This window comes from Anopheles funestus, chromosome 3RL (genome assembly GCF_943734845.2).
Source record: "Anopheles funestus chromosome 3RL, idAnoFuneDA-416_04, whole genome shotgun sequence".
Lineage (NCBI taxonomy): Eukaryota > Metazoa > Arthropoda > Insecta > Diptera > Culicidae > Anopheles > Anopheles funestus.
This window is the reverse complement of record NC_064599.1, coordinates 41,333,899-41,355,944: the sequence shown is the minus strand read 5'-3', so window position 1 is coordinate 41,355,944 and position 22,046 is coordinate 41,333,899. Positions and strand designations below refer to the sequence as shown.

At 39.6% G+C, this 22,046-nt stretch overlaps 1 protein-coding gene across 5 annotated transcripts in view; it reads left to right on the top strand.

Moving 5' to 3' along the window:
- The window catches only part of LOC125771867 (protein dead ringer), a 109,015-nt gene that overhangs the window by 69,286 nt on the left and 17,683 nt on the right, over window positions 1-22,046 (top strand). For all 5 annotated transcript variants that reach the window (XM_049442988.1, XM_049442986.1, XM_049442983.1 and 2 more), the window contains one exon: window positions 2,108-2,180. In XM_049442988.1, coding sequence (XP_049298945.1) covers window positions 2,108-2,180 — 73 coding nt within the window. The remainder of the gene's footprint in view (window positions 1-2,107; window positions 2,181-22,046) is intronic.

The window sequence follows — 22,046 nt, the reverse complement described above, 5'->3', positions numbered from 1 at the left end:
TCAAGATATATTGGTTTACTTGCTAACTTCAAGAGATCCTTGTTTCCCATTGCTGACATTCGTGGAACTTATTATTGTTAATGATTATTTACGGAATAGTGTGGGATATCACGGATGTGAAATCGCAGTGTGAAATCGTTGATCTGCTTCTACTAAACTTCCAGTTCATCTAAATTTAGAACTTGCCTTATAATTGCCTTATAAGTAGGTCTTCAAGCTGCCAGGCAGCAATCGTGTGCAAAATCGTTCATTAAACGAAAAAAGGAGAAGAAATTTAAAATTGTGTAAACGAAATTTCATGATACTGAATCGTTTGAAATAAATGTTGCTAAATGAAATGAATATTTTATTTAAATTACGTTAAACAACAAGAAGTCATCGTTAATCCATTTGTTCTATAACCCTACTCCACACAGTAACAACAATGTACTGTTTTGCATATAATTTCAGTTGGTGCATATTTTGCATATTTATTTCATCGATTATCTCCGAGTTACATCTGCGCCGATTACATCGTTGGCGGTCTAGTAATTGTCGGTTGGGACGGATTACAACAAGTGTAATAATTTTAACCGGTAGCATGGTACTTTGTAGATATTTTTTTTAAATTAACTATTAATTGTCTCGCCGCGGAAACGTATGGTACCATTTCGGGGCTTCGATGTGTAACGGGTTTTCCAATATGCGATGACCTTCATTTTCACACGCAAGTCGAAAATTGGCATCATTGAACGATGGTGGCACTGGTAGGGAGGGTAAAAAAACAACCCTCCAATGGTTCCATACCGTAGATGAGCTCTCGGTTGACCCTGGAAATGTACCAGATAATGGTGCCATTTTACTTCGCAATGGTGACAATTATAAAACAGTCCATTAAGTGTCGTCTCTTAGCTATATTTTCCTGTGCATTCATATTGCGTTTTTGAGGCGAGAAATACTGTTTCTAATTACTTCCTTGTATTTATTGTTATATTTAGAATTTTAGCTGATTAAAAAGCGATACGATTACACAACAGTGTGATTTAGTTTGACATTGCAGCGTATTTCAAATCAAATAGAAAATGGCTCCCGTGCAGCACTTCTGCACTAGCTTGGCGTATTGTCTGACGAATAATTGCAAACCACCCACGTGTGTGAAACTTAGAGTAACAGCACCAACGGAAGCTCACCAATCGTTTTTCAGTTACAGCTACTATTAAAAACCTCCCTGAAGGGTGTACTGCACCAATGCGGCCAATTGTTCAACGCCCCACCAGATCGTCGGGTAGCACCAAAGTCACGAACTCGCTGGGGTAGACAAACAAAGAAGTCAGTGAGTGTGTGTGTGTGTGGTGCAGGGAGAGCTGGTTTTGTGCTATTTCTCTCGTGTACACTAATAAAAATAATTTCAAGAAGCACGCAATCAATTTAAATAAGTTTAATGCTGATGCCAATTGTAATTAATGTTGATACGTATGTGCAAACACACACAAACACTATTGCCGTAAATTGTAGGTGTGTGTGTATGTGTGTACCTTCATCAGAAACAACTGAAGCAAAAATAAACAACAACAACAAACATCAACTTTCCCTTAACAATTACATCAGGTTAAATTCACGAAGAATTCGTAGTGTGAATGCGTTGAAACGATTAAGTATGTTATTGAAAATGCTTCATCTCTTTCACAGGCACAGGTGAATCACGTTTCGGAACGTTGTTATCTTTCTACCCCACCGTTGTAAAATAGGGGGAGTTTTCTTACCACCCATTCACCCAACCCAATAAGCGGCTTCGATTGGCGATAATAATAAATGCATTGGCTTGGGTGCATTGGTGCATTGACAGCGACCTCGGTCGGGTGTGCACCATCACACAGGTTAAGCGTGATTGCTTTTCCAACGATAGGTCCAATCGTGTGCCGGCAGAGGCAAATTGATTTTGACTGTTAAATTATTAACTAATTGCCCCGACCGGACGTCACGATAAACGCAAACATTTTTTTAAAAACCATTTAGAGGAAATCATCATTCCTCCTGTGATTGTTTAGCGGGAGCTTTGGTTTTATCCGTACTTGCTATTTTTCTAACATTTATCGAATATCTCGTTTTCTATTTGTTTACTTTGCAGCTGTACGAAATCAACGATGACCCAAAGCGGAAGGAATTTCTGGACGATCTGTTCCTGTTCATGCAAAAGCGAGGTAAGTGACGCTTTCAATATTTTCATTATCGTTCTCAAAAAGGCGATCGACCTTTTTTTTGCTGATATGATGACGGTCTCACTGACTCATCATAGCTTTAAATGAAATTTTTGTTAATAGTGTAGCATGGCAAATGGAAATGGTTCGGCTTGGAAGGTATTTCTTTTGCCTTCCTGCCGGATATTGAAACACTATCAATTCGGTTTATGTGGATAGCTTTTTTTCTCATTCACACTGTACATTGCAATCGGGCAAGATAAACTTGCTATTTTCCCATTATCTTGCTTGCAGTGTAATGCTTGGGGAGGAATTCTGATCTTTCTCGTCTGATTTCAATTAATCACTCCATGAGTGACAGACCACTGGCAGCAATTATTTTTTTATTAGAATTTTACCCTACATGAAGTTGTTCCTTACTTTACTTTCTTTTTCATTTTTTTCTCTCTCTCTCTCTCTCTCTCTCTCTCTCTATGAGATGTTTTGTTTGTTTGTAAATTTGTTCTTCATAGATACGAACCCTTTAGTTGCAGCCTGATGTTATGAGAAAACTGAAGCAATAATATCATCAAACTATTATATTTTTTGAAGAAAATTTAACAAAACTATTGGTCACATTTTTACATAGAAAACACTCAATTCAGTTGTAATTTTTTTTTTTCTAAATTTCTATAGCTTTGATATAGCTATTTTTATGATGAATTTATATTGTTTTATTAATGATAATTGTGCACATTGATGTTTAAATATCGTACTTTAATTTAGCTAATCGGTGCCTTTATTTTCGTGCGTTCTTTCCCTTTTTATAATTTCTTTATATGGCGTACGACGAATACAGATTATTTAGTTTTAGTTATGAAAAGCCGAACCGAACATAAAAAAATTTCAATCTGCAACTGCAATTCCAAAATTAATTGCAAATTCATTCTCAAATTAGTAAACTTTCATTATGCGTTCAGAATGCCACAGTAATGGGGAAAGATCAACCCAGAGTTTTGGTTCTCTTACCACAGCACTGAGACGGCTCTTAATTTTATTGGTCCACGCTCTGTACCACTTCTCATTCATCAGCTACATCAGACTGCGACCCAACGACGCGTTGGATGCAACCGAAGAAATGAGTTGCGCAACCTTAAATTTAATATTTAACGATCCGCCTGCTCTTTGGTGAATTGGCAAAAAGCTAACTCTGTTCCAAATGCGATAGTTGCGTTCTGCGAGCAAAGAAGTAGAAAAGACATACTAAAATAACAACGAAAAAATGTGCGAAACTTCTTCAGGAAACGTGCACATCGTTGTAGGTTGTCGGCCGGTTTTGAATTACATTCATAAACTGCATACGCTCCTGCAGCAATTCGCGTCTTGTCTGCGCGGACGGATTTTATGAATGACGCTAGTGAGTTTGAGGTGTAACGAAGAATATTGTGGCGCTGAATGTGCCACAGCGTGTGCCGAGTTTTATGTGGTTCGTGGTTTTTATGTCGCGCAACGTCGACGGATCGAATCTCTTCAACCCCGTTCGCCCTTTCCTGTGTGTGTACGCGATCGTGAAGAGGGTGATGGCACCAGGGGTACTACTTCATAAAATGCACAAAAGCAGATGTAATATTACTATTGCGGCATCGAAATCAGATCGTTCGTTATAATTTTTCACAGATGTTTGTTCATCTAATTATCATCTACATCTCAATGAAAAACATCACAAATCGGTCGCTTTTGATTGATTTTGTTAGCACCGGATGAAACTCCCCGGAGGTGGAATGCCGCATTGGCACCTGTTTTGATACAGTTTTGATGTTTTGCCGACCCAAAACGAAGAGATAAATGTATGCGTATGAGTGTGTGCGATCGTTACTTTTTCGATTTTCTTCTGTTTGAATTAAGTTTGACGTAATATGGTTTATTTGATTTACAATTCATTTGTCACGATCGCACAAACAAATTGTGTTTGTATATTAAAATTATCAAACTCAACACGGTGATCACTATTATCATTACATTAGATATTATCATTGATATAAGTGACTTCTGCTCCATTTTTGTTCCGTGCTAAGATGGGCTTTATCAAAAATACGTGTAATTTTTTTTTAATGCACACACATGATACAGTGAACGTTTTTCTGTTTATGATAGGAGGGAAACTACATCGGTAAGGCGTGAAAAATTCCACCGAAACGATTGCGGAGACACCCGAGAAAGGAGCGCTCGGGGTTGATCACAACAATTAATCAAAGTCAAATTAGAAGCGCGTACGAGATAATCGTAATTTACACTGTTATTGTACGATTGTCTGATGATGGCAAAGGGGGATAAAGAAAAGGGGAATGAATTCGGTCGGAAAGGTTGGTGATGTTGCTACTCTGCAGCCACATCTCCCGTCCAACTCCTGGATCATTCATAAGGCGGTGAGCATATCAATGTTGCTGCTGCTGAAGAAACAAATGAAACAAAAAAGAAACATCACTCATAGGCAGACACACACTCTATGGCAGGTTGGTACGCTAGATCGGAATCGGTTTAGCTCTGCAGATAGTTCAAGGATGCGGCACACCCGGTCCCTGCCAGATATTGCTTCCTATACGCAAATGTCTGGATGGTCGCGTTAACGAAAATCATGAAATCATTAGCCGGCGGTGTGGCTGGTTACAAACGAGTATAATTTTCGTTACACGAAAGAAAGGTGGTGAGGAGGAGTTCACGATTCAAATCAAAAAAAGGATGATCAAATCTGAAACCCCCACCACTACTACCCTTCTTGTTCGATGGAACGAAAAAAGAAACACCAATCGGTTCGATCCGTGGCGCGCTGTAATAAAAAGAGGAACGCAATTTTCTCGCTGTCAAATTGATCCGAAATCAATATATCAATCTTCCGCCCGTCTTCGGTTCGGCTTTCTCTCTAAGGTTTCCTTTCTTCAGCTACAATCTTCTTCGGCTCCACAAACGCAACATATCCACGTTTGTACTATGGAATTGATTCTCGACGCTAGGATCATCGATTTGAGCCATTTCTTCGTTTTCTCCTTTTGGGTGGTTGTGTTTTTTTTTGGATTCGTTTAACGACCCTTCCCCGCCTCGTATAGCGATAGACGGCGCCTGAGGACTAATATTTTCAGATTGCGAACGTTTGTACGCCTCTGGGAGAATGGAGCTTATGTCTCCTTCTCCGTATCTACTCCACGCGATCGTGTTGTCGTCGCGAATGATTAATAAAAGTTTATGTTGAATAATTGGACACTGGACAGTAACGATGCATTCCTGCGGCCATCCTCCCCTCGCCAACCTGGCCAATGTTTCTACAGGCGCTACAATCAAGTCAAAACAGCCACCCTCGCCCTTGCCACATGTTTAGCCTTCTGGTCCTTGTACCACGGTACACTGATGGCTATGGTAAAAAGGTACACAAATGGTCAGAAATTGATCAGGCAGTGGTAGGAAATGGTTAGACAGCTTCAGAGAATACAGCTTGTGGAGTAGGGAGAGGAAATAGGGGGAGGATTTGGGGGACAGTATCTCAACGAGATCGCACGTTCGATCGAATCGAAGCTGCGGGAGGTATCGCGCCTAGCTCGTTCGGTTGTGGGTCGATCCGCCGTTGTTGATTACCTTGCCCGTCTGATTTTCAACAGCTTAGTGCAAATCGATGCAAAACGGCACGGATCTGGAGCTATGTATGCAGTTTGATTTGTGCACGGTGCTGTAGGTGCAAACAAAAAACAAATCGCTTCTTGATTGATTCCTTTCAATCAGTGCCTAACGATGGTTCTTTTGTGTTACTGTTTCTAGGAATATAAAGATCGATATATTTCCTCGCAAACGTGACTGATAGTTTGTGTTGATCTATTTTACTTTGAAATGTGTTGTTTTTTTTTCTTTTTCTTTCGAACAAACATGTCCAACGATGAAAAATTGTTAATTTTCAAACAAAATGTATTTTATACATTGTTTTCCTTTTTTTTGTTTTTGTTTTTGTTAAGTATTTTCATCCTTTTTTGTATTTTCCATGAAGTTATCGTCACGTCGATGACAGTTTAGTTTATTGTAATCATGAAAGTGTAGTTAATGAGGTTATATGATTATTTAATTTACAAAATGCCAGTTTTTCTTTTTTACAATCTTCTGGAATATAAATTGGAAGCCGTATTAAAAATCGCAGCTAGTCATCGCCAAAGCTGTCAAAAAGTGTGAAGCGATGAGTAGACTAGCGAATGATCTGAACTTTTCGGAAATTCAGTTATCGCTTTATAATCTTGTTTCTGGGCAGTAGAGGACAAATAAGTAGACTACAGCGCTTACATAACCGCATGGTAGATATCCTTCAATAAATGTCATTTGCACAAATAATTTGCCAAACTGTGCATGAACAATTAAGGGTATGTTATCAAGTTGCGGCTTTTTATTCTTCAAGGAAAACTAAATGTACAATCGGATCGCCTGCTGTTCGATCAATGAATTGGACTGTATTGACCCGAACTATGAAACAAAAGATCATGGAACCATCCAATCTCCAATATTGGAATTTAATTATATAAACAAACAAGTGATTAGTATTGTATGCGGGGTTTGTTTACTGGGAATCTACGACTTTTTATGTTTGTAACAATAGTAACATTTACTATTACAACGATAGTAATTTAAAATAAATTTAAATGTTTTATGTTAAGTTAAAAGAAAAAGTTTATGAACAAAGAATTCGCCCTTGACACCCTTTATCATTTCATGATAACATCTAAATCGATATTCAACGGAAAGCTTTATCAATTCCTTTAATTTTTATGCACCTTAAATTCAAAAATTCCACAATGCATTTCCCGCATTATAGTCTTTGAGTAATTAATACATGGCCGCGATTTTCCTGCACGAAGATCGCATTCCTGGGATGCGGTCCGTAATAATATATTCCCTTTTTTCGTTATTACTACGTCCATAAGACCTTAAAGCACCCTTTGATCTGTAGCCATTACCACGGGGAATGCGCTGTATACGTTGTTTTGGCCATTTGATGTAATAACGTGGTCCCCGTCTACTGGTGGTTGCCTTTGTTTCGCTTGATCGATATTTCCGACAGCTGTGTGCGGATCGTCCGTCGCATTCGGCGAACGTTCGGCTGGCATGATGAGCGCATCTTACCCCGTTCTGATGCTTTGTAGTTGAAGATGAAGACGGAAGGATAGTTGTTCATTGATTCGGGTGTATTTTTTATTGTTTAGCTTCCGAGTACTGGTGAAAAATTGAACCATATTTTCAGCATCAGTTCGGTGGAAAGGCGTGTGCAATGTGTGGCGATTCACGTTTGGTGTGATTTGTAGCTCTCAATCGCTTTGTATGTTCTTTGATTTCGGGACCGATGTAGTGTAAAAACATGAACCTTCGTCTTGTTTTTACTAGGATGGTATATCATTCTTACCACGCAAAGCGTTCCAAAAATACAAATACTAAATATTGCTATCATATATTGATTACAGCTGGTAAACCATTTATACCCTAGGTGCTTGTTGTTGATGTTTCCCGCCGAAATCCATCACCTCTGTTGGAAGAAACGGGCGTCAAATTGTCTGGCGAATGATAGGAAAATTCGAGCTTTCCACACAACAAACGTTGGACCTTTCCAATTCGGTGTATCGTTTCCATCTCGGCCTATCGTACCGTAATAAAAACCGATGATGGATCATTTGTTTGCATGATTTAAGAACCACCGAGTCGAATAAAAACTCCTCCAATCTCCTGGTGTAAAAAAGCCGCCCAAGATATCTGTTCTCGATGCCACCAGATCGCGCATGCGGTGGTCGATTGTTTACAAGCAACACATCACAACATAATCAACGTGTTTCGTTACCGCCGACTTTTCCCGAACACACAACCAAACACACAAAAAAGAGGTGGAAAAAAGCAAATCACCATAATAGGGCGGAGCGCGGAACGAAATCCAGGGTGAGCCTATTGATTACGATCGATCGAATGCCAGAAGCAAAGACCGGCACGCGTCGTTTGAAATGAGAAGCCCTAAGCCGCGGCACTTAAACAATTTTGTAAACAAATTCCACACAAGTGTTGCCGGTGCCTGGGAATTGATAGAATAACCACCGGGAACATGGGCAGTAACATGGTGCTCACCATCAAACTCCCAGTCCGGTCCCCTCTGTGCATCTCTGGGCCAATCAAACCGAAAGGAAAACTCTGCCCAGCTTTCGCATGTTTGCTGTGTCATTGGGAATCCCTTTTTATTGTGCTCGTTATTTTGTTTCGCTTTTTTATCTCTTGTTCTTTCGGAATTCGGATAGGATGGTACCGAAGTTGTTGCAGTATCACGTGCCGTATCATTGTCCTATCTTACTCGAGATCATCAAGCTCGAACTACCCTTTTGACACGGCTTCTGACAAGTCTTTAACAAAACAAAAAAGCAAGGTGGCAACATTTTTCCGCCAACTCACTGCTACCAGGGAAATGGACGTGTTCGATCGGAATCGTAAGATAAACATACACCAACATGCCTTGTTACGACGGACAAGCTTCTGCCCAGTAGCTAATCTTTCATCAATTAAACGTCAATCAAACGATAACGAACTGTGGCCGGAGGTGATCGGGTTGTATTGTATCATTGTGTTCTTGGCTATAGTTGTACAAACATGCAATGAATGCTTAATTTCCATGTTAACATGCTCTTTGCATGACGAGGCATGCTTTATATATGCCAAATTTGTATAACTTTTTATGGTTAGTTATTTTAGAATGTTGACAGGATCATCTTAGGAATGTTGAAGCATTCACGTTTAATAAAAAGCATTTTTTAAAGTTTTTTCTAAGTTTGTCTTGACCTAAAACAACTTGTTAGCAATAATATGATAATCAAAGAAGAACTAAAAAAAGAAAAGAAAGTTCGACTTAAAAAATGTTAACTTCTTCGTTTTTATTAAAGAAGGATTTTACAACTTCGATAATTTTGATTTTTATGTTACTGAGCTGGATAATCAGCCCTTTGACGCGGAAACGTTCGGAATGTGATTTATCTGTCTTGTGGTGCAAGCAAGATCATGAAATACACTATGGTTACAAGTAAAATACAGAACACAAAAGGACGATATCAAAATCTATCCTAAACCTAAAAAAACAAAACCCGAACTCGTTAATCGCACCCGAAGTGTTAAAAAATTATGATAGAGAGAGAAAAAGAGAGAGAGAAAATAAACGAATATATTAAATTCAAACTTATATACAGAAATATATAGAATTTATATACAGAAACAGAAATATATAAATATGACAACAGAAATGTAAAAAGAAATTGTGAAAATTATGAAACGTTCATTTATAACACATACAACATATACTATTTATTATACAACATATGCAAAGAGATGTAAGCAAATACTGATAATCACAAATTTAAAAAAAGAAACCACAAGCGAAAAGAAAAATGAAGAAAACAAGATATCAGAACAACAGATTGATAAATCTTCGCTAACCAGGAGGATTATGATTCAAATTACGATCCTCTTTGACAATTTACAATTAAAAGTAGAGCTACTAAAACATAAAGCAAATGCACTTTTTAAGTTAAAATACTCATTAAAACTAACTGTAATTATTTGTTTAACCACTATAGTAATTCATTGCAGGGCAAATAGAGCTTTTTTTATTTTGGCAATATTTAAAAAAGCAATAATATTTAACGCGATTTTACTAAAATTTATACTTATAGGTCTTTATTTCTACTTACCTTGTTTTGTTTTTGCAAAGGTAACGTGCAATAAAACATGATCGCATAATAAATACAATTATCAAGCAAAACACTGCCAACCGGAATGTCACATGCATCCCTCCAAACGACGATAATCGTGCCTGCTGCAACGACAGCAACGATAAATTTTCTTCACATCGTATCTGATTAGTGATCGGACAAGCTTGATCGATATCAAACTCCGTAGCACGACTTTTCGCACGATGTTAATTGAATCTGTCGATAATCTGTAACGGTGATATCGCGTCTCGTGCATTGTTAATCGTTCAATTTCCGCCCTTCCTGTAAGAATTAGGAATGGGAATATTTTTGGTCGGTGCCGCAAAAAGGATGCTGAATTGTAAATTAAATTTCAATTAGTAATAAATCTGCTATCTGCTTTTATGCTAGCGTTTATTTTTTTATATTAAGCATTTATTATGTGCGTGATTCTCGTTTGCCGCCCGAAGCAATTGGCGAATCGCGAACGTGCGAAATAAACGGCGAATGCTTGTGTGTGCTCTGATTCTAACCGATGTATCAGCAGTTCCGGAAGAGCCAGAAGCAGGGAACCGATTCTACGCTACCATCGCGTAATATTGTGTATCGATTCGGGACACACGCGATCCTTTGCAAAACGGGAACACCCGTTCTCTCTCACCCGCAATATGATCGGATGGTTCGGTTCGAAATGTGGGGCGAGGAATGATTTCACACTTTATTTCTTTCGTTGGCATTGTGGTGGTGGATGCTTCTACCTTCTTGTTGGGTGGCTGGCTCGTGTCTCGTTAGTCAGCTAACGCGACCAGCTGTTGATCGCAATCGCTATCGTACGGTATCATCTACCCAGCTTCTTGTGCAGGGAGAAAGCATTTGGCTGATGGAAACACCTTCACCCTAGTCAGCCGCACCCCACTTTGTTCTGTTGAACGGTTGGATTCCCGCGGGGAGTTTGAGCCAACAGTGCCGCCAAATTGACAGGCCGTAAATTGATAAATTGAAGTGTTATATTCACTAAAAAGGAGAGCTTTCGGGTGCGGGGAAACCTTTTCATTCGACAATTTGCACGATCGATTAGCAACAGCACGTACCTATCAGTGTTACAAATTTATTGATTTGTATTACTGCATGAAAAGTTACTGGAAGGAATAGTGAGTTATCAGATTTTATCGTGCATAAGAGACAGCTCAAAAATGTAGGATACAATAATTGTACAATTTTTTAAATTTACAAATGCTGTACAATTATTGAATATGTTCACCATATTCATCACAGAAAAACTTTTTAAACAGCAGTTTTAGGGACTATTGATATAATTATACTCCTTATTTATCCTTATCATCCTCAAATATTAGTTGTGGGTTTGAGATTTTAAGGATGGTATAACTTTTCGTTCCTATCCATTCAAACTTTCTGAAATTGGTTGCTTTATCCAGCCGCTACCATTTTTGAAAATGCTATTGTTGCCTCCTCTTGAATCTTTTCGCTATATCCTTGATTACAGCTTGTTCACTGTTCCTCCAGTGTCTATTCTCTATACTCTCAGAGTATCTTCTTGTAATCTTTCAAAGTTTTGTCTCCTTGTCTCCTTGAAACACTTGTAACAAAATATCAGATTTCTAGTTCCGGAAGAGTACCTTAAAACTCTTGTTTCATTACCTTCTTAGCTATTGCTTATATTTATACTTAGATTTCATGATTGGCTTTTTCATATTATGCAATTTTTTTAGTCAATGTTTCATTTCCAACCTTTACAACTGTGCAAGATCTATTTGAAAAGTTTAGAGAGATGGGAGAACCTGTACCTGTACCTTGCTGAAATAATAAAAATTCTTAATGGTGCATTCACCATTGAGTATTGAACTAGTAAAAACTGAACGGATTGTAACGAAACTATAAACTTACAATTATTGGTAGTACATGGACTGTTACACATATCTTTCATTTGCAGAATACATCGCTTCTTAGCACTTTTCAATTCAGACCAAAGCAAAGAAACTGCAAAGAAAAATAGTTCCGCTTAAGTCACCTTCCCGTTGGCACCCTCTCATCCAATGCAGAAGGTGTTGAACGGCTGCATAATTCGATTATAATATTTATAAATTGCATTCAAAGTGCATCTGTGTGCAGTCAGCAATCGGACGCACCTTTCCCATGCGTTCACATATACATACGCTCACATACATGGACACAAAACACAAGGTGTTGACGTATGGAGACCGCGTGATAACGCAGTGAATGCACCCCAACATATACTTGGTCGAGCGAGTATTAACAAGATTTCAACAAATTTATTTATTGACCATTTTTCATTTCTTCCCAATGCTGTTTGACAGCACCTTGCTTCTCTCCATCGTGGAGATTGTTTTTCTTTCATTTAATGAAAAAAATATTAATTTCAATGTACGATGTTGTTTTCTTATTCCAGCATATGGGAAAACTGTGTCGTTGGTCGTTACTGTTAGACATTTCTCGTTAGCAGCATTCAAATTGTTTTATTCTGTGTGTTTTTTTGTGTGAACTTCAAAGAGTTCTCGCTGCGAGATGAAACAATTTGAAAGTAGGTGCCACGGAAGTCCCGCTTAGAATACACGACGGTGATATAACCTCGACTGCGGTCGACACACAAAAAAAATCTTCCTTTTCCATCGTACGTGAGCCGATTTTTCCGCTCATTAGGACACGCCACCTATTAATAACCATTTCGGATAAGAGGAAAACAGTACAAACGCGTCTTCGATCGACATCTACCCTTGCCTCCGTTTGTCTTCTCCTTCAACATTGGAATAGAATTGTCACTTTCTATTTTACGAATTTTAAGTCGTAATCATTCGATCTTTTCCTTTCCGCCACTTGTGCTGGGGCGCTGACAAACGATTTCCTTGGCAGAAAAGAGCGGAAAGTTCATCCGTTTGTCAAAAAACAAAAAATCGATGCGTTTGTCGATCCGCTGTATCGTCTGTTTGGCGGCGAAGGTCTTGCGGGTCGAGTTTATGGAAGGTTTTCGGGTTCCGTCCGTCCGTGGTCGCGACTAGAAAGCGATTGATGAGAAAATGATTGACGAGGTCCCGCGGCGACGACAATGGCTGGCGTGCAGGCATCCGTTGGCTGTGCTTTCCGTTCCACCGCCTATCCCGTTTGATATGCAGATGGAGGATATTTTTGGGGTGACCATCGTGTGCTGATTGAGTGGGCGTATTTGGTTGGCCTCCTGAAATGTCACACAAAACAAACCAAAAAACAAATGCCTCCCGAATGAATAAAGCACAGTTATGGAGCAGCATCCAAACTGGGGCGTGAAGGGAGAGTATAATGGTAATTCAAGTGACAGATTTCAAGTAAATGGGAAAAATAGATCGATGTGAAGTCATATAAGAACACCGTACAAAAGCAGAAGAAACGAACTATACGGAGATCTCACCTATCGTACCATCATCATGGACATGCGAAAGGTCCAACCGGTGACAAATGGGAGCTTCTTTTGCCTGCAGCACAAAATCGAATCGATCGATGCGACGGGCCCGGCTTAGTTGGCCGACAAAGCGGGGGTCAAATGGTTCGCATGCTGGGCGGAAGTCACTACAGGGGAGGAAATGTCACTTTCGGGAGGTTTGTCTAAAATTATTTGTACATCATTTCCGTCGCATTTTGGTGACCGCAGCTGAATGACGTGGTTCGGTGATTATATTATCTGGCGAGTTCTTTTGTGCCAGCGTTGCGAACGTTGAGAGAACGCTGTCGGGGACGAAAGGGGGCTGGGTCTGGTCTGGCATTTTGCAATCAGGGACTTCAACGATTTTTGAAACGTTTTCCTTGGACAGTCCAATGCGAGAAGACGGTGTGCGTTGACATGAAAGCATGAAATGCCGACAAGATAAGGAGGACGATTGTACCCCTGGCATGTTATGTTTAGATAATGACAGCTAATGAATCGGTTACGCATAAATAAGCATATCAAAGCGGACGAGCAACACACCCCATAAGCGTAATTTGCATTAGGTTTAAGTTCTCGTGCAAGGAAAACATTTTGGTACTGTAAATTTGTATATGTGTAACCAGACAGGAAGATGTAAAAAAAAGTTTTTCTCATAGGAAAATACCCAGAAAGGAAACATATTTATGAATTTTCCTCAAGTAAATAAAACATTGAGGAAGAACAGAACAAAAGCCACCCAGGGTTCGAGGTTTCCTCGATTTTCCCTTACAATTAAGAATCCCGGAGGGAAATAATCTTTCCGTTTCAGGGAAGAGTCAATTATAAAATGTTTCCTTCCTTTAGATCTTCGATGCCGACACAGTGTCGTATTAAAATCGTTCCATACATTGGACACTTTATTGCTTTTCAAGGAATTTGTCTCATGAATAATGTTACTCACAAGAGCGGTCGAGGCAACGATCAAGATGCAGGCCGCAGCTTCGATCATACGGTACCAAACGAATGCACCGAAGAGGAAAACATAGAGAAAATTGAAATTATGATCCCGGCACGAAACGCGAATGCGCGTTTGCCGTCTTCATTCATTTGTGCCGCTGTTCGTATCCACCTTTAGGCTGTTGCAATCTCCATATTAAATGTCTGCGGCCGGCTTTTTTTTGTATCATTTATTTCACCAAACAAAAATTTTCCTACTCACGGAGTGCACATCATTTGCGCACTGTCACATCTTGCTGTGTTTTGCATTGTATTCAAATTGTAACTTTTACGAGTGCAATTAAACAATCGCACACCGATGCGGCTCAGTTGGTTAGCTTGAATAAAATTCAAACAACAAAACAGTTACATCTTCCCCAACAGACAGATAATGGGCGCGTATGTGAAAAATAAAACCTTTCAAACCGATATTTTGTAGCGGGAAGTAAAAATTGTTCAATGTTTTTTGAACGTTTTGTATGCCGGCGATCACCACAAATGCGATCGTATCCGTCCGGCGATGGTATTTGCTGAACAATATTTGCAAACTAGTAAACGAAAAGACACATAAAATCATTCAATTCAGCTCCTTTCGAGCCGCTCGTAAACATTTCGTTCGGAGGATGTTGAGGAAGATTGTGAAAAAAATATAAACTTGAAACGGAATGTCTCTAAAAAGTCTCGGACGGTCACGTGACTACGTGATATCGAATGGAAAGCTATGTAACATGAAACGAAGTGGTGCTTTAATGTTTCGTAATATTATTTTAATATGGCACTTAAGTACATGCAATATAAGTAATGTTATTATTGTTAACAACAGCTCAAAAGCATCAATAGTTTAAACAGATTGTTAGCATGGAGTAATTCGATAAACATAGTTTGATGAAATAATAATTTCAAATGCTGGTATTGTTGTATTTGTGGTTATGATTGATTGATTAGAGATGGATCAATTAGTTATACTATTGAATGAGTACTTTATTATTCCATTGTATCACCTCATTTGTAAATGTAATTTATTTTAGTAATGTAATTTATTATTCATGTTTTTGAATTGACAAACAATTGTACAACAATTGAAACAATTTTAGTCCATTTAATTTTTTAAAACTATAATACTATATTTCGACCAAATTGTTTGGACTATGGATTGATATTGAAATTGGCGTTTTTGTTGTGGTTGTACTTGTTTAACGGAGAATGATTTTGATGAAAAAAAATGTAAAATTGAACTGATGCCTGCTTAAGACTTTTACTCCAAATACTCTAGGATGATATCCACCCAACAATCTTCTGCGCATTTTTTTTCTCATATCTCACGTTTCAAATTGTAGGAAACACGGCACTCTACCACCTAAATGAACCATATGTTTCAATTAAGAAATTGAGCTCAAGCTTGATTTTACGTTACTTAGAATATGATCTTTCGCTCATTTCGAGAACACGCCGAGGCATTTGATTTTTTTCCTCCTTTTTTACATATGTAACAAACATTAAACCGAGTCACCGCAAAATGGGAAATTCAATCCACTTGCTAATGTAACTCGCGCCAGGTCCATTTTCCAATCGAACGCGCACGCGGTACCATGAGCACGGGCATTAAGTTTCCCAAATGGTTTTTGGTACACTCCACTCGATTTATAATTACGTGACGCATCGAAAGACGCACGGGAAGCGTGTGTGCCATTTTGTGACTTAGTAGTAAGGATGAAGGATGGTGATGATGATGAGCGATGGAAGTCAATGTTCCTGATGTAGTAAGACCGAGCGCTTCTGCATCGATGATGATCCATCAACTCCCGGTCCGGTTGAATCGGCCGAACGCCGATGGGTTACGGGTTGGCATTCGTTGTGGAAATTGATTGAAACCATCTCATCGGAGACCTGAGGCATCCCGCATCCATCTGATGGATGACATCTTCCCACCAAGCTCGAGACCACAAAGTGGATCTCTAATTATACATATTGAAATATATTTTTTTACATGTCTATAAATTCTATTTCTAGTAGCTGTACAGACCGCAACCGAATCTCGTCCGTACGTTCCAAAGTGGGAAATGTAGAGAAGTTTGTTGCCTCGGTTTTCATTAAGAATATTCCGGCGATGCTATCCACATTCGATCAGTTCGAGCCAGTATTGCGATGCCGCCTCATTTTGCTCAGAAGTTTTTGCTGATTTACTTTACCGATCGTTCCCTATCCTCTGTTTGTTCCCATCCCGCACACCGCATCGGGAACAGCCCTTCGTTCGACTGACATTGGATGTCTAACATATGTTAATTTAGTGTAAAAACATTTCGCTATCCGCCAATGGTCGCACCCCAGCACAACCCCCTACACCGGGCAATGCGGCAATATCTAACGAAGCCGTGTTCTGTGCATAATGTTTTGCGCGACTACCGATGACTAGTGGAAGCTCTATTCTTTCCACCACCGTTGGCGCTAGTTATGGCGCTGTTCCTTGTATGGGCTGGTAGTTGTATGGCCCAGAAGATCAGCATGACACGGTATGACACGGTGCTTGGCAGCTTCCTTGGCGGGAGGTATCGTCGTTACCCCCTTGGGAAGTTTCCTTTTTTTACTTTCGCAAAGGAAAGAAACACTCAGTACATCGCAATTATGAGCTTACGTTTGCCGACAAATAGTATGCACGTGGTTTGTTATGCTCGATTTTACAATCCACTCACGGGGCAACAGCAGCTACATTTACCACATCTTAAGCTTCCCGGGCAGATGTTTGTAACGTGGATTAGATGAGTCGTGGCTAATTTTGTAATAAGCTACCACAACGAAACGGGTGGTAAATATTGATTCAAAACGATTTAAATCTTTTAACAGCGTATCATTTTCCATCAGTCAGCAACAATGTGGAAAGACAGGTACCGGGAAAAAGAATTGTTGAAAAGTCAAATTTATTTGCATATTTTATCTCATCTGTCGAAAGATGTCTGCTGTTAATGTTTCACCGTTAAATTATTTATGTATTGAACAAAAGAAAGAAAAAAAACAAAAACACAAAATGGATCAATATTTGTAAAAGTGTACCAATGGTCGCCATAGAGCTTTGAATATACTTCTTCATATTGGGAATAGAGGTAACCATAATTACAGTTAAAGTTAGCGCGTAAGGAGACGGCGAAGGGTAGGTGAGAAAACAAAATCAATTAAAGTCGAGATCCGTTACCGGATCTAAATCTTGCCTATTTCTATCCGGCAACAGCTCAAATAAATACCTCCACAAGACGAAGTTGTCGATGGCTGGTGAAACAGTTCACTTTGAGTAGTCCGCATCGTGCGTGGATACACAAGGGAGTAGACCATTGGACCATTGCTCCAAAATGATGTTAGCGTGCGGATCGGATCGGAACGCGGCACGAACATGATCGTTACCCTGGGACACACGAATGATATGGGCCCATGTCCCTCCGGATGTTGGGTGTAGGAGGGCATGACGGAACAGTACAGCACTCGGAGAGCGAGCTGTGAACGGCCAATATTGACTTAATTAATTGAATCAATATTTATACGCGCGTTGCATCATCCTTTTGCGCGATGGGCATGTTCCGTACAATGATTTCCGTTGACCGTTCGGGTGTTGTTCGGTATGTATGTATCATGCACAAAGCCGAAGCAATAGACAAACCTGTGGCTTACATATTTCGGGACAGGTGAGTGGAATGGAGATATTTTTATCTTCACCACAAATGTTGCAATGAGTCAAACGTGTTTGCATAAAAGTGAGTACACGTTATGGGTGTTTTTTGTGAACTTCTTTATCGCGTACTTCTTTATTTGTATACGGTCCAGAGAAAACGCCCTTGCTGTATAAATACACGCTATTCTGCACATGCAGATGTGATACAGAATGAAATTAACATTCCTTCCACATAATGTTATCACCACTGACGATCGTTACATTTAACTCTTTCCTGTTCCATCTCTTTCTCTCTCTCTCTCTCTCTCTCTCTCTCTCTCTGTCGGTCGGTCTTTGAATGGAGCAAAACTCCATTTTCTACATCCCTTTTGCCCCTTCCATGTTCAGGGACAGCAGAATGGAACGCGCACACACATTTAACGTACTATCCTGTACCTCGTACGTCTCCCGATGGATGGATCGATAATCATTGACGAAGCATTAAAATTGTGTGGTTTTCGTTGCATATTCTTTGCGTAAAAACTTCTTGCTTTTCTGCATCTCGATGCATCTCCTGCTATTGCAATTGCAACCGGACCTCGTTCGTCTAGAAGCGACGAAAAATGTGAAGAAAATGGTCGGTAAAGAGAAAGCAACGAAACATGTTGCTGTGCATATTTACACTCCACGGGTCAGACGGGACTTCACCGAAGGGGAGGAAGGGTGCAAGGGTGTCTCCACCATAATGCGTCTCCGTTTGGGGTTCGTTCCTGCTGCACGACGTGCCCGCCGTTAAGCCGGGATAAGGAATAATTATATTTAATAATTTTATTATATATTCATGTAGATTATGCTGGGTGTTGACCTTAGCCACTAGCCCCCTGTTTACCGCCGAATCCGACCGTCAAATGGGTTGATGGGATAGAGGAATAAAACAATTGCTTTGCAAAGGAAAAGAAGCAATCCTTTTTGTGCATTTATATATTTCAGAGCCAAGCCCCGACAGAAAATATAAGTTTAAAGTATATGAAGATGACATTATTCGAATTACGCTTTTATGAAATGAGGCAAGTGCGAGCTTAAGAAAATCAAATAATTTCGTTTGTATAGGATCAGTATTTTTATAGCTACCTAAGGTCGTTTCAGTTAGGGAGGGTAGCGTGGTTCTGAGCCATGATGTTAAGCCTAGCACACACACAATCTTGGATCGAATCTCATCTGGTATCAAGCAAAGAAACGCCTGTTCTATTCAGTATTTGGCTGTGTAGAAAAATAAAAATTTGTTATGCGACATATTAAGATAAAGCAGCGAGGTTTTTAAGGAAAAAAACAGAACTAGAAATGAAACCACTTGTTTAAAAAAATGCATGCAATTCCCCCGATCCGGCAAGCAACTGTGTTGGAATCAGTGGACTCCCAATCATCGAGGCTAGTTTTTGGGGGATCGATGATACACAGGTCTTTGTTTTTCCTTTTTCGGACGTTCACGTACTTTGCCAGGCTGTCGACTATACCGAGCCTGGTGGAAACATGGAGAGAGGGAGAGATGGGGGTACTTTTTTGTGTGTTTGCGTTTCAGTTTTAATTTTTTCAGTCCAAACACACGGCAAATGATAAAGAAAAGAGAAACAAAAATCGCTTATATCTTTTGGAGCTGATTAAATTGTAGCCCCAGGGTATCGCTTGCTTTTTGTTACCGTCCTCGGTTAATAAGTGGGTGACATGCCATAATGCGAAGTTCAAAAAAAGATAAAATAAAATTGACCAAATTGGAAATGAAAATAGTGCAAGCATTTCTACATATACTGCATGTTTCTTGTTGGAAGGGTTAATATTCTGAAGTAATTTTCTTTCGATTTTTTTTCGTATGTTTGATCCGTGTGTCAACACGCGTAACCTTTAACACCTATGCGCGCAAGAAGCGGGTTTGGCGGTATAAACCTTATGACTTATCATTCCCTCTCCATTTCATCTCCGATAAATCTTCAACACATCATTCCACGAGCCACGTTTCCAAGCTATTGAGCTGATCCTTTTTTTTCGTTTTCGCTTAAAACACAGATTTTAAGCCGAAGTGTTGGTAGTGCTTCTCATTCATGTTTATATAAACCCCTGAACATCCACAACACTGCTACCCCCTTCTTTCCTCTGGCAATGCGTGTGCGAGAGGGAAATAAATTTTATATCAGCATAAAACAGAAAATCCGACCATTCTCTTACCACACTTTTGACCCGGCAGATGAAAAGTGAGAAGCCGCCGATTTTCGGAACCTATTCCCAACACTCGGAACGTTTTTATTATGCCAACGCTAGTTTTTAACCACCATCCATCGCGGGCAGTACGTTCTCGTTTTGCAGTTTTTATAGCTTTTTAATGTGATTTATAACGCGTCTATTTGGTGGAAAACACTCCGTACGATGATTTGATCGGTTGATTGAAACGAAAACTAACACTTGTACGATGTTAACACACCGAACCGATCTGCTCTGGTGTGTGGAGTATATAGAGTATAATGTTCTTGAGAGAGATGTTTTCTTCCAAAAGCCCCCACACTCATGTTTAAAGGTGAGGATGTAAACAGCTTGGTATGTTTGAGGTTTGAGAGAAAAAAAAGAGAAATAATTGAATACGTCATAAGAAGGAAACAAGAACTCTGGAATGTTTCAATACGTTTACTTTATTTCGCGTTCGAGCAATTATCACATGTACGCGGCTGATAAGTTTACGCCCCATAACATGTTGCGCTATGTGGCAATAGTTTGCCCGCAAGCCAATTAATTGATATCACTTGCGATGATGATGAACCATACCGACACATGGCATTGTAACACCGACAACCACGCACAAGCTTATCAAATTCGATTCCAAATTTCATTCCACCCCCTTTTAAAGTGCTGCATTTCACATGTGTCGCTGTTTTAATGCGGAAAGGAAATTCTATATGTAATGTCCAGCAGTTTATTTATAATCCTAATGTCATCAACATCATTCCATTCTAACGAATAACATGCACCAAAATTCTATTCCAGTCACAGTTTTTGTACACCTCGGTCAGAACCGCCGGTTGGGTTGCGATTGATTAATAAAAGCAATAATAAAACATTATACACCGTCAAGACGCCTCGATCCGGGACGGCAAGAAGAAACAAGCAACATTCACCCAAAATTATCCAAACTAATGGATTCTGTCATGGAGTTGTGTTTTTGTTTCAATCCGCTCTGCTGTACGTTTGTGTGGGGAGGGTTTAAGAAAATTCGGCTGCATTTTCCCAAGAAACAAGGCGAGCAGAAAAATAACTCAAACACCGATACGCTAGAGAATTAGTGGACGCTGGCAGTATATCGCTCGATCTCGTAACCATCGGCCATATCATCCTGCATGCAGCTACCATTTTCTCATCAGTACCGAGTCTGGTTTGATTCAGTGTTTTCCCCGGGAAAAATAATCACAGGCAGGAATCGAAAATTAACTCTGACAGATGAAAACATGGTACTCGCGGGCGGTTCTGATCGCGTAGCAAGACAACAGTCAGCATGCATGATCCACACGCACACACGGGGATCGCCACACGTTGATCGCAAAGTTCGTGAAGATCACCGTGGCCGTGCTCTACCATTTGATTAATGCATCGTTGACGGGATTTTATTTTATTTGGTTTCTTTTTTCCCATTCTTTTTACCACGTGTTATTCTATTTTAGATTTCAAATATACCACGATTGTGCACGAATCTTGATAGTTTTTTTTATGTTGCAGTCCCAAAGATGGCGTGATGAAGATGGTATGCACATGGCAAGAACTTCCCTTTGACACGCGTGTTGGAGCTTTGTTTTTCATCGCTTCTTTTCTGGAACGCTATTGGACATGACAAATAGAGATAGCACCTGGCGAATAGAAACTATTTAAATATTTGTTTCCGGATTCAATATTTAAATGAATTATAATAATTTAATTTAAATAGAATTTGGCCTAATTATCTAAACCCGTAGAACAACAATCCGCGTTTCGTGCCCTTTATTGTAGATCAATATTTTTTTCCTGTCACCGTCACAGCGTCAATCCAGGGTGACACCCGGAACTAACAACCAACAGCCCTGGTTCAT